Source organism: Cololabis saira, chromosome 8 (genome assembly GCF_033807715.1).
Source record: "Cololabis saira isolate AMF1-May2022 chromosome 8, fColSai1.1, whole genome shotgun sequence".
Classification (NCBI taxonomy): Eukaryota; Metazoa; Chordata; class Actinopteri; order Beloniformes; family Belonidae; genus Cololabis; species Cololabis saira.
In genome coordinates this window covers 31911743-31927414 of record NC_084594.1, presented here as the reverse complement: position 1 = coordinate 31927414, position 15672 = coordinate 31911743, and the positions used below count along the sequence as shown (strand labels likewise).

The 15672-nt window shown below is 39.8% G+C and overlaps 1 protein-coding gene across 6 annotated transcripts in view; it reads left to right on the top strand.

Annotated features, from left to right (window-relative positions):
• LOC133448855 (plexin-A1-like) overlaps window positions 1-15672 on the top strand; it is a 207303-nt gene that overhangs the window by 168458 nt on the left and 23173 nt on the right. For all 6 annotated transcript variants that reach the window (XM_061727782.1, XM_061727778.1, XM_061727781.1 and 3 more), the window contains exons 13-18: window positions 4020-4171; window positions 7480-7603; window positions 7736-7872; window positions 11196-11363; window positions 14222-14315; window positions 15223-15459. In XM_061727782.1, coding sequence (XP_061583766.1) covers window positions 4020-4171; window positions 7480-7603; window positions 7736-7872; window positions 11196-11363; window positions 14222-14315; window positions 15223-15459 — 912 coding nt within the window. The remainder of the gene's footprint in view (window positions 1-4019; window positions 4172-7479; window positions 7604-7735; window positions 7873-11195; window positions 11364-14221; window positions 14316-15222; window positions 15460-15672) is intronic.

Sequence of the window (15672 nt, the reverse complement as noted above, 5' to 3'; positions counted from 1 at the left end):
GGCGTTCTCCAAACACAGCAGTTAATGTTTTGATCGCTAAATTTTTATTCTAGACATGGAAAGAAACAGGCTGTTAGTCTGCTGAAATGCTATGTTTATTGTGCTACGGGTCACAGCTCTGACTTTGTGCATTGAAACTATCTTACCACCAAAGCAGTTTGCCCGCAAACATGTGAAACTGCACAAAACCACACAATATGAACGTGCTTCCGTTCTCATGTATTCTTTGATAATCTCTCAATCAGATGAGTAGAGGCAAAAGGAATATGTAACTTTGGTAACCTGTATAGTGTTTTCAAACTCACGTTCACACCCAAATGGATAGAGACACACTGTGTCCAAGTGTAGCGCAGTATTGTCCCTGTGCTGGGCTAGGATGCAGCCTGGCCCTCCATCATCCATCATCTCTTGCCTTCTCCTATGAGACAGAAAGAGCATTACAGCGAGCCCTTAGAAACCAATTAAAACAACGCAGGCCATGCCAGTGTGGGGGTGGTGATGGTGCATTTTTAGTGTTTCAGCATGTGGCACACTTGAATGTGAGTATTTTAGCTTTTTGTGATCTTGTCTATGTAAGTATGTATGTTATTTAATTTATAAATGATTCATCTGTGGAAAATCAGTACCATTTGTGTGCACATGAAAGGCCGGTGATTTCTCCCTCATGTTCTATAAACTACAATATTTGCTGTTGCAGATTTAATCAAACATACCTCTGTTCTTTTCATACTGGCATTTTGGTCCTCTTCTCCTTCCTTCCCACCTCATAGTCACATTTTAATTCTCTTTCTGTCATTAAGCCCTTTCACGTTACTCTTTTATTTTCTTTTTTAGTCCTTGCAGCTTATTTCTTTGTTTCTTTCTTGCTTTTCCTTTCTGTCAACACAGAAAAAGATGCTACTGTGCTTAGAAGCTTTTATCGACCCGACGTCTTTGATTTGCTGATTGTGTTCTTGTGCTGAACAATAAGCCCCATTGTTACTATGCTGGGAGACATAAAATGAGCAAGTGGTGGTGTAAACACTTGCAATTCTTATTCATAAAGGAAGAACTGCAATAAGATGTCAGCCGTTTGCTTTTTTATGATCAAACAACATCCTCCAAGAGGATTCAGAGTGATATAACTGGCCCCAAAGACATCTTGACTTCTGGCACATATTTTATCCTCGTGTCCGTCAGGCCAGACATCTTCAATATCATTCTCTTTTCTTTTACTTTATCAAGATATAATTAACTTAAGCCGTCTTTGATGCCTTTCCTCACTCAGTTCATCGTCAGAATCAGTTTATTAACTTTTTGTCTTAGAGAGGCTGACATGTGACTGATAAAGTTAAGAGGCCTTGCACCATGTCATTCATATCATTTTCTGTGTCCTCAGTGTCCTTTTAACCAGAAGATGCTATCAGTGCACAACTGCTTAGCCACATACAATAGGCCTAGCACAAAGGCTTTAACACAACAGGACAAGACAGCCCCAAAAAGGATAAAAGAAAGAGGTTGAATGGGTGTTAACTGTTATGATGGCAAAGGAGGAATAGAAAGATAATTTAAGCTGGTGGCTTTTATCAAAAGGGCTTTTCTTTTGTGTTGTTTTTATTGTTGATGTAACAAGTTGTGTCTGCTTGTTTTGATAAGCCAGTGCTTATGGAAGAGGAGAGCTTGATTACAATATCTGAGGATTCTGACTGGTACACACTGTATGCCAGTTATTCTGTTCTCGCCACATATAATATAAACATGTTGTTTATGATGAAAGTGAAGTGGAAAGGTGAGGAGGAATATTCATCAGAATTATCACTGTTATGCGATAAAAAAAGCTTCTCTTAGTTGTATCACTCTAACATTTTAGCCAGAATGAGGTTTTTGGTTGTTTTTTTTCTGTTGGTGCTTTTTTTAACTCTTGTGAGTTTTCCTGCAGTGACGGTATACTGAGGATCATTATGAGGAGACATAATACATTAAAAGACTAGAATATTAAAACTGAAATCAAAAGCTTAATTGAATGTGTTGCTTTCAGCAAGTTTTCATGTCAAAAATAATAATCTTGCATGATACTTTGGCATAAAGTCCAAATGTGGCAATGTTTGATGAGTTCATTCCATGAACTGATTGTAAAGTTTCTTGACGTTACTGACATTTGATGGAAAAGTTTGTAATAGGAAAATCCAAACAGAGGACACTAACATCACTGGACGTGGTTTGCAGTAAACTGAGAAATATTTTTAAGGGTTACACATATTTAATCCAAAGAATTAACTGTTAACCCTTAGGCAAACAAAAAGGTAAATATAATATACTGTTTCAGCCAGCTAATATATATATATATATATATATATATATATATATATATATATATATATATATATATATATATATATATATATATATATATATATATATATATATATATATATATATATATATATATATATATATATATAAAAAGATGTGACTACGTAAGGGAAAAACTAGCAATATTTTAGGATGCTGTTTTACAACAAAATAGACAAAGACTTATTTCAACTCAATGAAATTGTATAAACAGGTTACAACACATCACCCATGACATCCTTTTGACAACACACACTTCCTGGAAGCCTTCATGTTTTCCCATGACTTTAAAACTCCATTCATCTGGCAACTTAAACAGGGTTCCCTTTGTCTCAGAAGTGGTGAACAGCTACAAAGAGGTAATATTCTTTTGAATCACCATCTCATAAGTAGACAGGAAGAAGAGCGAGACTAAGTATGAAAATATTTAAGCAAATATGAAGGCAAATAATGAGAAATAGCTGATTCGGGACATTAATAAATTATAGCATTTGCACGTGAATGAATGTCGTTTAATCTAACACTCTGTCCAGACTGGTGCCATTTAAATCCCTTCTGTGGCATACCAGTGATAGTTTAGGCTGATATTACTCTGCTGGTCTTCAGTTCACAATTTCTTTTCCAAAGGTCAAGACGGGAACACACACAACAACAAAAAAGACAGAGCTCAGGAAATGATGATAGTTTCTGATGCCCATGATGAGAATAAAACTGAACATTTAGAGCCATAAAATCTGAAAATTTGAAGAATTTCATAATGTCTTATAACAACAAGACCCAGGTGCATATCAAAGTTTTGATGACCAGCCATATTTGTTTTGCACTCTCGGTGGATGGATGGATATTTTGTTTTTTAAGGCAGTGTTTTATTAAGCACCGACTAAATAAAGCAGCAGGTGACCAGATACATTAGGGATTAGTTGCTGACTTTGGATTGCAAAGTAGAGGAAAGAGACTGTCTTCTGATGGTGAAATATGATCGTCGACATTTTCATAAAACAACAAAAGTAGGGTGCTTCAGACTAGGTGCTTGTCTGTGTATGGATGATTAATGAGCAAATGTCTCCGACATGGAAGGAAAATGTAATCCCCCATCATTTATTATATCCATCCTTTGTGGCAAGCCTCACCCACACCCCCAATCCATGACACCAAACCACAAAGATCCAGCCCCTCACCCCCCCTTCACTATGCTACAACAAATGACTCCGGTGACCTGTAATGTTCTAATCCAATTAACTTTACCCTCATTATGGTGGTCGTGACTGATTACCATTGTCTTCATATGGGGCTGGATGAATAGACCGTGATTAGCAACAGAGTTAGCCTCAGGTAGCCATTAGCTCCTCTGCACACCTTTAACAGACCTAACGAGCAAAAAAGAGGGGGAGCAGAGGTCTATGTGCACAGTAATCATACAGATTAATCCTACAAGGTTAAAAGAGAAGTGGAAGTGAGGGCATGGTGGGGGTGGTCCAGGTTAAGTGTTTGAGGTGGCAGGTTTTGAGTGTTTAACTGAGTGAATATGGAGCTAATGGGTCTGAGGTCATTTTACACTTTGCCTGAAGAAGTGGCATGACCCTAATTTATGCTGACATACAAGATGTATTCTGTCAGGTAATGCTTTGGTTGCTACATCTAATGTGTTTTTCAAACGTATTAATGTCTTCATTTGTTTTTTTAACCAGCTGTCTCCAGAGACGGGGCCCAGGCAGGGAGGCACAATGCTGACCATCACTGGTGAGAACCTGGGTCTGCAGTTCAAAGATATCCAGAACGGTGTCCGCATCGGAAAGGTGACATGCAACCCACAGGAGGACCAGTACATCAGCGCTGAGCAGTACGTTATCTGTGTTTTGTTTGTTTTTTCCTCATCCTCCCCTTTCAGCCTCATTGTATTTGAAATTCTCTCCTGCCTTTCTTGTTTTTGTCCAATATTGATGTGACACTGAGCGTTCAGTGCCACACTCTGACCGCTGTTTCATAAAGACTGCAAAGGTTAAATGCCGTTTCTCCTCTCAAAGAGAACCAATTCCTCACAAGCAGCCTCAAGCTGTGTTTGGCGCTGCCAATCTTCAAAGGAGTGCAGTCCATGGGACTCTAACAGCCTCTTACATTAATTCCTGTGTTTCACTGGTGATCAGTATAACATGTATGTCAGTGTTGAAATGCTTCATGTCATCACTATTGCTGGAATTCACTTCACCCAGATATTTAAGATCTAACTGGATTTACTCAAATTTGAAGTGGGTGGATTACTACTTTCAAAAAATTCCTTCAAAGCTGACAGGTTGTCATGTGAACACTTCTTCTGTTTAAGTTATGTTTAGTACTTTCTGGGAAACAAAGTGGTTGGAGTGAACTTTATTTAACACTGATAGATATATCCACACTATTTTATTCTGGGAAATGTATCATTGGCAACAGCAAAAGCTCTGCTGATCACATCACTACAGTTTTCAGTAATTCACATATGGATCACATGCCAATGATCCATGAGAATAGACTTAAAATGAAAGGGGAAAACGGTTCATTGCAAGTAAATTGCTAAACAAAATGAATCCACACAGAAAGATCTGTGTTTTTACTGAAGTGGGTAACCTACTCTTTGTGTTAAAATTGGTAACACTTGTCACAGATGGGCTCAGTATTCCACTTCAAACTATGTAGCTGTCGGCAAACACATATTTTCCATTTGCTGAGTTATGCAGCAGAGCCCAAGACCCTTGTTTCTTTTTTTTTGTCACACATTGTCTAAGAGGACCATCAGTATGGTAGCACTTTTAGCCCTACTGCTGCCAAGCTTTACCTATAGCACCAGAAGGAACAGGAGGTTGTGGTTGGAGGTTTGGATGTCATGCTAATTATAAGTGATGATCGCCATACGCTTCCATTAGTGGTCTGGTTGCACTCATCATCTCCGTGACCCAATCAGAGCTGTATGACAGGAAGTAAAATGAGGTTTCAGGACTGGGAGCAGGTCAAAGTTCAGCTGCTGCAGAGAAGAAAGTGCACTGACTGTTGCTTGGCGGCTCATTTTGAGTCGCTCTGGTCAGATATAGCCGTCTAATATTTTATAATTCTTGGATTATTCTGAGCAAAGAGTTTCTTCTGGTTAGGTGGCATCATTATATGTCATGCATATGGTGCACTGATGCCCTGGTTTTTACATTTGTATCTATGGCGTGGCTAAACACACATCCTCTTACTGCCAGAGCAGAGACAAGGAATTGTGGCATGTTTGAGCACAGAAACACTGACATTAGCTAAAAGACCCAGACTTTAAGGGTCTGCCATACAGAGTTAGAGTTTGTTTGAGTCTGTCCTTCGAGAATGATGTGTGAGTAACACATGCACACACACAAATTCCTAGTACTCAGAATAAGATGTACATAAAACTAAAATGCAAAGATTTAAAAAAAATCACTTATTCTCCAAAAGTGATTGTAGCCTGAAAAAGCCTGCTGGATTGATTCTGGATCTATGGACGTTTATTGTGTTCTGTTATCTTTTGCAGTGAATTTTGTTTTATAATGATGTACCGGCCCTTAGGTGTCAGTGATTTAAAAACAGACATGATGCTGCAGGAGAAATCACTATCAGGAATCAGGAAAACATCTGAGAACAATTGTCCAAGATCACAGATTAGATGTGTCGTGACACAGAAAGTGTCACTCCTCTAGTTTCGTTTAGCCAGTATTTGGGTAATAGTTAGGATACCAGGAATTATGAATGTTTATCACTCAGCTCAGTTGTTACATATTTACAAGCTGTATTTGACCTCACCTTCAGAAAAGTAAGTCATTGCCTGTTGTAAGTCTAATATGCTTCTATTTATTGCTGAATTAGTAGTTACTGTTACACGATTTGACATGTTTAATTTTTTACTACTTAACATTCCACTTCAACTATTTGAATGAGTGAAGTATAATTTATTATGTTGTCAACTTTGCCAATGTACTTTCTGGCTTTCTAACCACATAATAACACCTCATTGTAGCCACCTGTCATCTGTGCAGTTATGATGCAAGTGAAGGTGCATTTGTAACTGAGAGCTGTCCAGCATTTTAATCACGGCCGCTGTCATAGCGGGAGACCTGGGAATAAATGAAAGGGAAAATCAAAACGGTTGAAACACATGGCACTGGAATGTGAAATTCATTGTCGCAACAGTACTGCAGTTGCCATGGCCACCTGCAGGGAGGAGAACGCAGGAGAGTTAATAACTTATCTCAGGGTGGGGGAAGCTGAGGAGATGTGTAGGATATGAACACACTCAATTAATCAGCCTCTCTCTCACTTTAACAATCTTTCTCACTTTCTCTCTCCTTCCTTTTCTACCTTCCTCTGTACTCTCACCCTTTCTCTCTGTCTCATTCGTTTTCTCCAGCTAATTAACAGTCAAGTGTGTCTCCAGTGGGTGAAACATGAAGTTAGTGTGTGTGTCCATGTCCTCCCTGCGGGCTACACCACCACTCCTCCCCTCACTCAATAATTTCTCCAGTGGATTTTCATTTGGCTAGCCAGCGCCCAAGGCCTAGTGCAATGCTTAAGGTTCAACATTAAGCACTAACGCTGACATAGACATGAGAACCTACAGATAACGCTTCTATTTCATGGCTCTGTAGATTTTCTCTGCTTAAAAAAAGAAGATTGTTCTAAACTGCTGGCTTTACCTTTACGTGTTCTGACCATCTAACAAAAACAATTTGGGTTTTTAATCCAAAATAATAATTTTTATCAAGAGTTAAGTACCAATTGGATTAATTAATCCTTACAAGATCGCTGATTCAAATGGACTTGCACTTAGCCTGTAACAAGCACCTGCCTGTCTGTGCTGTGGAGCTGGTGTTGTGGTAAGACTGGTTTCTGCAACACGACTGCTTCTGTGGTTCTCATGTATGAAAAACTGAACCTGCTCTCTGTTGTATTGAAGCAATTTAAAGTTCCAACATACTTCAAAATGCAAGTGATCAACTTGCCACCGTTGAGCATATTTATCATTGAGTAAATAATTTGGCAGTTTTTTAATGTGATATAAACTCATTTAGATGCTTAAGTCCCACCTTTTGACTTTAAGATGGTAATTTAAATATTCATATATATTTTCATCGATCTTAGCCTAAAGCAATGTTTTCCCTTTTTCAGGATTGTATGCAAATTAAATGATGCAACAGGTTACAGAGTGCAGGAGGCTCAGGTGGAGGTGTGTGTGAGAGACTGCAGTCATCCTGACTACAAAGCAGTCTCAACCAAGGCCTTCACATTTGTGGTGAGTGTTGATATTTTATGATACAGATATGGATAGGGTTTCTTGGATAATTCCATAATGGGTTTGAACTGGCATGATACATACACTAAATTGTTCTTGCCCTTTTTGTCCTCCCTCTGTGTCCTTTGTTAGTCTCCATACTTTAACCGTGTCAACCCTTCTGCTGGGCCTTTGTCTGGAGGAACAAGAATAACCATTGAAGGCAGTCATCTCAACGCAGGCAGCGCTGTATTTGTGAAAATCGGACTTCACCCATGCCGCTTTGAGAAGTAAGTGACCCCAACGTGCTCCGAGGGTTTTATGGCTTCTTCTTTTAGCTCAGTGACTGATTCCCACTTTTTTTCAGATAAGCTCTGAAAGTGTTCAGACATTTTTTTTCTGCTCAGAAAATGTAATACATTTTGTGATTTGTAGTGCTATTTAAATGTAAGTGATCATTTGAATATTGCAAACTTGCTGCTTCTACAGTAGGCTCGTGTACAGTTTGATTTATCACCTTTTAGTCACAAAAAACTAAAGGGTTCTTACTGAAGCTGATTTCAGTGAGAAATGGACTGAATTACAAGTGGGTTTTGGGGAAGCAGAAACTGTTCATGAAAACTCAGAACAATGTTCATTTGGCCTTTCTATTGCAAATTGCTGAAACACATTCATTTAATATTACTACTGAAATACTGGATTGAATGTTAGAATTCTTCAGTTATTTCTGCAGGAGTTGCCTTTTTTTTCTAGTTTTTGTCTTAGGGTGCTGTCACACCTGTCCCGTTTGGAGCAGTTGTTCCGAAACAGGGAGTGTTTCCCCCTAAAGATCGATTTGTTTGGTATATATGAACACAGCAATCGCGCTCGGATGCGGCACAAAACAAGCGAGCCAAGATCTCCTAGGAGAGGTGGTCTCGGCCCGATTCCATTCAAGACCTGGAGCGGTGCATTTTTTTTATTTGGAGTGAGAACATAATCGACACAGAAACCAACACAACTCCATTCATGTGTATGTGCGACCACGGCGCAAGGAGAAGAGTCGGTGCAGCCTCCACCCTCTTCTCTCCTATTGGACACAACTTTCTCTCTTCTCCCTTCTCTCTCTTTTCCCTTCTCTCCTATTGGACAAGCCGAGATGCCGTCATAGCGCGGCACGGTGAAATTAAAAAATGTTAAATTTTTGGAACATTTCAATCTCGCCCGCCGCCGGGCTCTGCGGCAGAGTGGTCCGCTCTTGCGCCGGTACTACATAAATGAATGGGATCGCCGGCGGCGGTCCGCTTTTTTTCCCCCCTCTGTGAAAGGGGCTTTATAACCATTGTCGTTTTTCCCGGGGTACGGAAGAGGAAACTCCTTCCACGTTCATTTCTGACCAATGAGAGAACAGTTGGTTCGTGCATGGCATTTGTTAACAGCTTTGAACCGCTACAGACGGTTGCCTTGTGAACACAAACTCCACATATGAAAAACGAAACAACTGTATCGATTTAGCCCCTGAATCGGAACAAAACAAACGAGCCACAGGTCTGAAAGCAGCCTTATAGATAATTAAAAATCACAATGTAAATTGTGCTGTCCCTCCATCCTTCATGAAGTTGTCATCTTACTTTATAGTGAGAAAAAAATGACAGTTATTTCCTGTTTAAAAAAAAACCCTTTGTAGTCCCTGCCTCTGATTTGCAGCAGGTCTGTAAAATGCAACAGTAAGTACTGTAATTCACAGCAATTGTGAGAATGACAGTGTAGTCTTTTCTGGGGAAGCTGATATCATTGTTCAGTTATGCTGTGAATGACTTAAGTGCATGGCCCACATTTTGTCAGTGATAAGTCTGTAATTTGAAAGGAATGATGTGGTGGTGAATGATACTGATAACTCACATCTTGCCTGCTTTGAACCCATGTTCAAGATATGAATTTGCGACCTCCACCCACTTTTCTCTTCCCTCTAATCTCTTTATAGAGAATAAACTTAGAGAAAATTGAACTCTGGACTGAATCCAGTGATGTATGGTGTCTTCTGCCAGAGAATGAAATGTGCCAATAAAATTGTTAGTACACTAAAATAAGCACATGCAATATTTGAAAGTAATTTTAATTTATTAAATACAAGGCTTTATTATGTAAATTATTTTATTAGACTGCTTCATTCTCTTGGACCACCAGTGACGGGCTTAATGAGCTTGGACACATCAGGTTTTTTCTTTTTTAATTCTTAATATCACATCAAACGAAAAAGTAGAGGCCAATTTAAAGCTCTGTAGCACATCCACAGCAAGGTGAATATAATAGTCTTGGCCTTTCATTCACCGAGCAGCAATAACCTTTATAGCCAAAGTAATGAACTGGTTGTGTCCATCTCTTTAATGCGTCTTTGTATTCAGTGGGGCCTCTACTTTAATCAAAGCCTATTTACCCCGAGTCACTCATCCTCTTATCTCCCTGTGCAACCCCTTCTCTTTCCTCCTCTTTTTTCTTTCTTTATCCTTTCTTCTCTTCTTTTCTCTGGCTGCAACCTTGTCAAAAACGTACGCAGCACCACAGGCGCTCTGTGTTGACTGTGTTGAGAAAGTGGTTGCTATGGAAACACAGCACCAGTGGAATGTGAAAAATCTTTTTAAATCGTTTTTCATTTTTCATCGTCTGTCTTCATCCCCTCTTCAGTCCCCTCTCAGAGCGAGGACTCTGTTGAAATTACCTCATGGGATACAGCGGTAACATGTTCAATAAAGGGCCCAATATCAGCATTTTTTTTTTTTTTTTTTGTTTTTCTTTTGTTCAGTCACTCACCAGCATCATAGTTTGCTGTAAGGTGCCAGCATAAAGTGACAGGAATAGTTTTAAACTTTGTATCTTCCCTATTTTCCATCTTTATGTGACTCTCCCTGAAATTAATGGGGGAGACTTTTCTCATTGTCAAAAATGTCATACCGCTTCACCTGCCACCACACATCTGAGTTGCACAACACCCATACTTACACAATGTCAATTTTCTGCCTGTGACCTGACCTGCATTTATATGCAAATTAACTCCACTTCGCTTTTCTAATACATCTGCAGGAAACACTTATGGCCATATCTATGTCGGAACACACACACAAACAAACAACTCTTTCCCGCTGGTACCGGGCATGCAGGGGGTGGGTTGGGGTGTCGGCACAAAGTTTGCGGCAGTGGCACTGCTGACTGAATGTCAGTCAGAGAGGGAGTTACAGCCCGCATGGAGACAACCAAGCAAAAAGCGCACGGGAGGGAAGTAGAGACGGGCAGAGAGACAAAGGCAGGATGTGAGGCCTTTGAACTACAGAAGTCTGTGATTTGAACTGATGAAACCACTGCTGGACAGACAGAAAGATGCCTCTGGGATTGGACACTGTTAGCATTATTTTTGTGTGTTTGTGCTTTTTTTTGTCTCGTCAGATAAATAATTGATGAGTTATTCAAGGGATGAAGTTGTTTTTTCCTGTGCATTCACATTTTTCTGTCTGCTTCACAGAGACAGGCACTCAAAATTCAAGTATAGGTCCTTGAGACTAGAGACACTATTACAGGTCTTTGCATCTAAAGTCTTTCTCCTGTTTTCTCCTGCACACTTCATCTGTTACTCTTCCAGGCGGAGCAGCAGGGAGATTGTATGCGTGACCCCAGCTGGTCTGGCCACGGGCCCCACGCCAGTCATGGTGGACATCAACTCTGCTGAGCTTAGGAATCCAGAGGTCCGGTTCAACTACACAGATGATCCCACCATCCTCAAAATTGAACCTGACTGGAGTATCGCCAGGTATGGTAACATTTTAATTTTAACTTCTCCCTCATCTGATTTAGTGCAGCACAGAGCAATCTCTTCTATAGGTGTAGTTAGTTTTTTTCTGGACCACATACTAGCATTGCATGAAATAGATGAACACAGCATAGATTAAAGGAAATGTAGGAAAATGGCTGCAATGTCAGATATTGCAGTAGTTTTAGGATGTGCTTCATAATATGACCGTCACATACGCGACTCAGTCAGGTACATCACAATATCATACGCTTATTTTATTATTTATAATTTATATCTGCACAGTGTTTGATCAACAATTCTGCTTGATGTGCTGTACATCTGCAGAACAGATACTAATGCATCAATGCATTATTAATCATTTGTGGTGGTTTTATCACCAGTCAGTACAATTTCTTTTGTAAAATGTAAACTCTATATAAAGGGTGATAAATCTGTGATACTGCCTGCTGGCTCCCCGTCTGGGTTTAAAAGGATAAAAAAAAGTTTGTTTATTGTCACACTCATCTTGCTTTTCAAAGGTGTGTCATTTATTCTGTTTATCTTTATATTTCTAAAGTAAACCTTTGAGAGCAGGAACAGCAGTAAAGGGGGTTCCTGAAGCAGTGCACTGCTGGTTGATGAGCTGCAGCAGAGATGTATCAGTAAATATTACTTGATTTATTGATATGAGACTGCATAGCCACAGGAAGATTTTCTCTGCAAACACAAGCTGTATCGAGGATGGGGGGGGAGTCAAGCTTGGAGGTGCCAAAGCTCCTCTGCTCCTCAGTTCTGACATGGTGCCAGCAAATACAGACTTTTGACTCACTCGTTTAATCCAAGAAAAGTTTGCATTTCCAGGAACTTATTTTCCTGCCTTTCTTTGTAATTTTCAAATAAGATTTGGTACTTGTGTACAAAACTGTGAAAAGAATTTGTGGAAAAAGGAGCGAAAAAAGTGCGAGTTGCACGTCGTTGTCAAATCTCACATTAAATATTGTTCTTTGTTCACATTTTTTTTCCTTCAGAGGAACTGTGCATTGTCTGTAGATAATTTACATCTAAGGATTCTCCAGATAGGAAATGCCACTGTGTGCTCTTTGAACCCCTAGTAAATAAAAGTTGTTGTTCCAGCAACTCTGACTTGCATGTAGTATATACCTAGGATTTCAATTATAATAAAATTCTTTAGATGTGCTTGGTAAAATGTTTGCACTTGACACATTGGCAGTGGCAGTGAAACACGTCTCCTCTGCAGCTTTGCGAGGGGTTGAGGTGAAAATAGGACCCGTGTTCAAAACTCTGCAGAGAGAAACGCTCTCTTCTCATGGCTGTGGAAGAATCTCGTTCAGCAAGTAATGAAGGAAATGTGAAAAGTTGGAGAGGGGAAAGGAGAATAAAAAGCACAGGTTCCAGTCTTGAGGGGAATTGACCTCATCTCTTGGCTTAGTTGTGTGTTTCACTCACTGCTCCCAACAGATTAGGTGCAATGTTCTCCTGGCCAGTCATGCTTTCCGTTTAATGAGATATTTTGTCATGGTCATTTTTTGTGATCCTATTGCTGAAATTGAGTTTCCATCATTCAAAACACACGGCTTAAGAGGAAATTCTCATAATGTTGATGCAAACACCATGGCGCTGTAGCATGTCATGACACAACACTAGTACTACAACAGTGTTCAAAATGTGTTGTGGGTGGGCTTTTTGTGTGTGAAAGTTTCTCATTGTGTAGTAGAGGGCCTGTCAGAGTGGCATGTGTTTGTGTATACCCAACAGTTCCACAGCACTCTTCCATCAATAAATGCATAACTGCATGTAAAGCTCCTAAACCCTTTTGTCTGTTAATTTTTCTCACCAGACTCCCTTCTTTATCAGCCAGCCTCCTTAAGCCTCTGAAAAGCCCTGAGCTGTTACTCGCCTCAGGCATCATTCTTCTCCTGGTTGCTACTCAGTACTGTGCAGGACCAATTGCACTTGAAGTCCTGAATTGGAATCACATTTTTGTCTGTAAATACCATAACTACTGAAAGGGTTGAATTTTTCTTTGGAAGGGTTTTTGTTTTTTGTTTTTTTTTCCTAAAGATTTTACAGCTTGTAAAGAGTGATCCAGAACATCTCTTTTTGGAGTTCATTTTTTCCCCTTCTTTGAAACAAATGTCAGGCAAGTGTATAATTTCTTTATGCTGGTGGTGACTCACAGAAGCAATGGATTTAAATGAGTTGTATTCGAACTTATTTAGCTGCTGTCAGAAGAAATAAAATTCATCCTCAAGGGCCAGCAGAGGCTGTCAAGAAGGGTGTGTGTGGGAACAGGCCTCCCACCAGATGTCCCTGCTGGTCAGCATCACATAAACCTGAATAGGTTGCAGGTGTAAAAGGTTGTGCTACATGTCAGATTACTGAGACCGGAGCTTATTGTATCTTATGTTGAAAAGTACCATGTTGCACATCCAATACACTGAAATTGGTGATGAGAGTCCAAAGGATTCAGAAAGTTACATTTTTACCCATCCTTCCCTCTGACCTGCAAATGGGTTTGAACAAGCTTTTAATATACATGCAAGGGTTATTCCATTACTATTATTACTGAAAAAAGTGCTTCCACGAGTAAGCAGGTGAAGGGGTACAGGAGGATTGAGCATTAATGGTGAATTACCCACTGAAGGGCCGTCCTGGTACGGACAGAACAGATTTGTTAACATGTATCATTTATCTCAACTGAAATCTCTATTGAACAGTGTGTTCACTGGGATCCTGCAAGAAATAAAGCAGTAGGAAATGAGTTTGTTAAAAGTTAACGTAAAACTGTACTTTTTTTCCTAATACTATTGTATGATTGTTTGTCTTATACTGTATGTCTTCTCGTCTTTTTTTAGTGGAGGAACCATGTTGACCATTACTGGAACCAATCTGGCTACCATCAAAGAGCCCAAAATGAGAGCCAAGTATGGAGTTGCACAGTCTGAAAATGTGAGTGGTCGGACTCAAACACTCGCACACATTTGTTATTAAAGGACATAAGGCAATGCCTTATTTCAGAGCACAGAAGCCCACAGAGACACAGCAGGTGTCTGCTTTCTGATGGTTTTCTTTCCCTTTCTACGGAAAAACTTCAGATTATACACACACTGGTTGACTACAGACACACACCTGACCTGTCGGTCAATCTGCCAAGGGCCCATTTTCTGTTTGTTTTTGATGTTGTATTTCCTTTTAGCAGTTTAACCTTTGAAATGTCAACTAGCAATAAAGCAGCTCTCAACAATCTCACACTCTTCACCCAACACCATGGGGCTTCGCTAACCTTTTTCCCCTCTCCTACTCCAAGTTGAAAGTAAAAATATTCCACCGTTTTCCATCGTCCCGCAAAAGAAATTAACCTATAAATACAATTTGTATATCTTGTATATAATTTGTGTATTATATACACACTTGACGTTTCAGTGAGTGACGCATGGAACATAATGCACAGCTATAAATGTGCTGTGAAACTGTACAGGGGTCTCTTTCGCCTTCCATGTCTATCATTAGCAGCCATTGGCTGGCCAAGCCAGATTCTGTCTGATTTATTACGGCCTAATTTGTTCTGAGTGTCAAAGCCCAGAGGGAGTTTTCAGATGATATCAACACTGATTAGAGCACTGATTACGTTAAGCTGCCTTTTCCTCATTATATCATTATAAAGATATTTAATCACTTGCATCATATGTCTTTCTTTTAATCCTTATAACGTTTTATTGCAAACGCTGAAAAATATGTATAAAGGTTTTTAAAAGGGAAATAAAATTCCTTTTTCAAGCATTTGATTGTGTTTTGTCTCTCAGTCCTTGCTAATTCACCCATTGTTTGTTTTTCCCGTATCTTTCTGTCTCCTCAGAACTGTACAGTTTTCAACAACACTGTCATGATGTGCCTGGCGCCCTCTGTGGCGAGATCTGACAAAGGCTTCTTAGATGCTGGCATCAGTCCTGATGAGATTGGTTTTGTCATGGATGACGTGCGCTCTGTGTTGGTGGTAAACGAGACCTTCACCTACCACCCAGACCCTCTGTTTGAACCTTTGAGCCCCACAGGCTTGCTGGAACTCAAGCCCAGTTCACCCCTCATACTCAAGGTAAATTGAGCATTGATCTGCTTTGGCCTTGTCTCTACCTGTTTTTGTTTTACATTCTTCCCTTTTTTTTTCATTTGTTCTCTATCTTAACTTTGCTATTCTCTCACATTACGATTTTCCAAATCAACATCTTAACGCCTCTCCGTTTCGCTTCTTTTTTTGTTATTTTTCCTGACTGGATGTGTGTACCTTTCTCCCTTCTTGCATCACCAC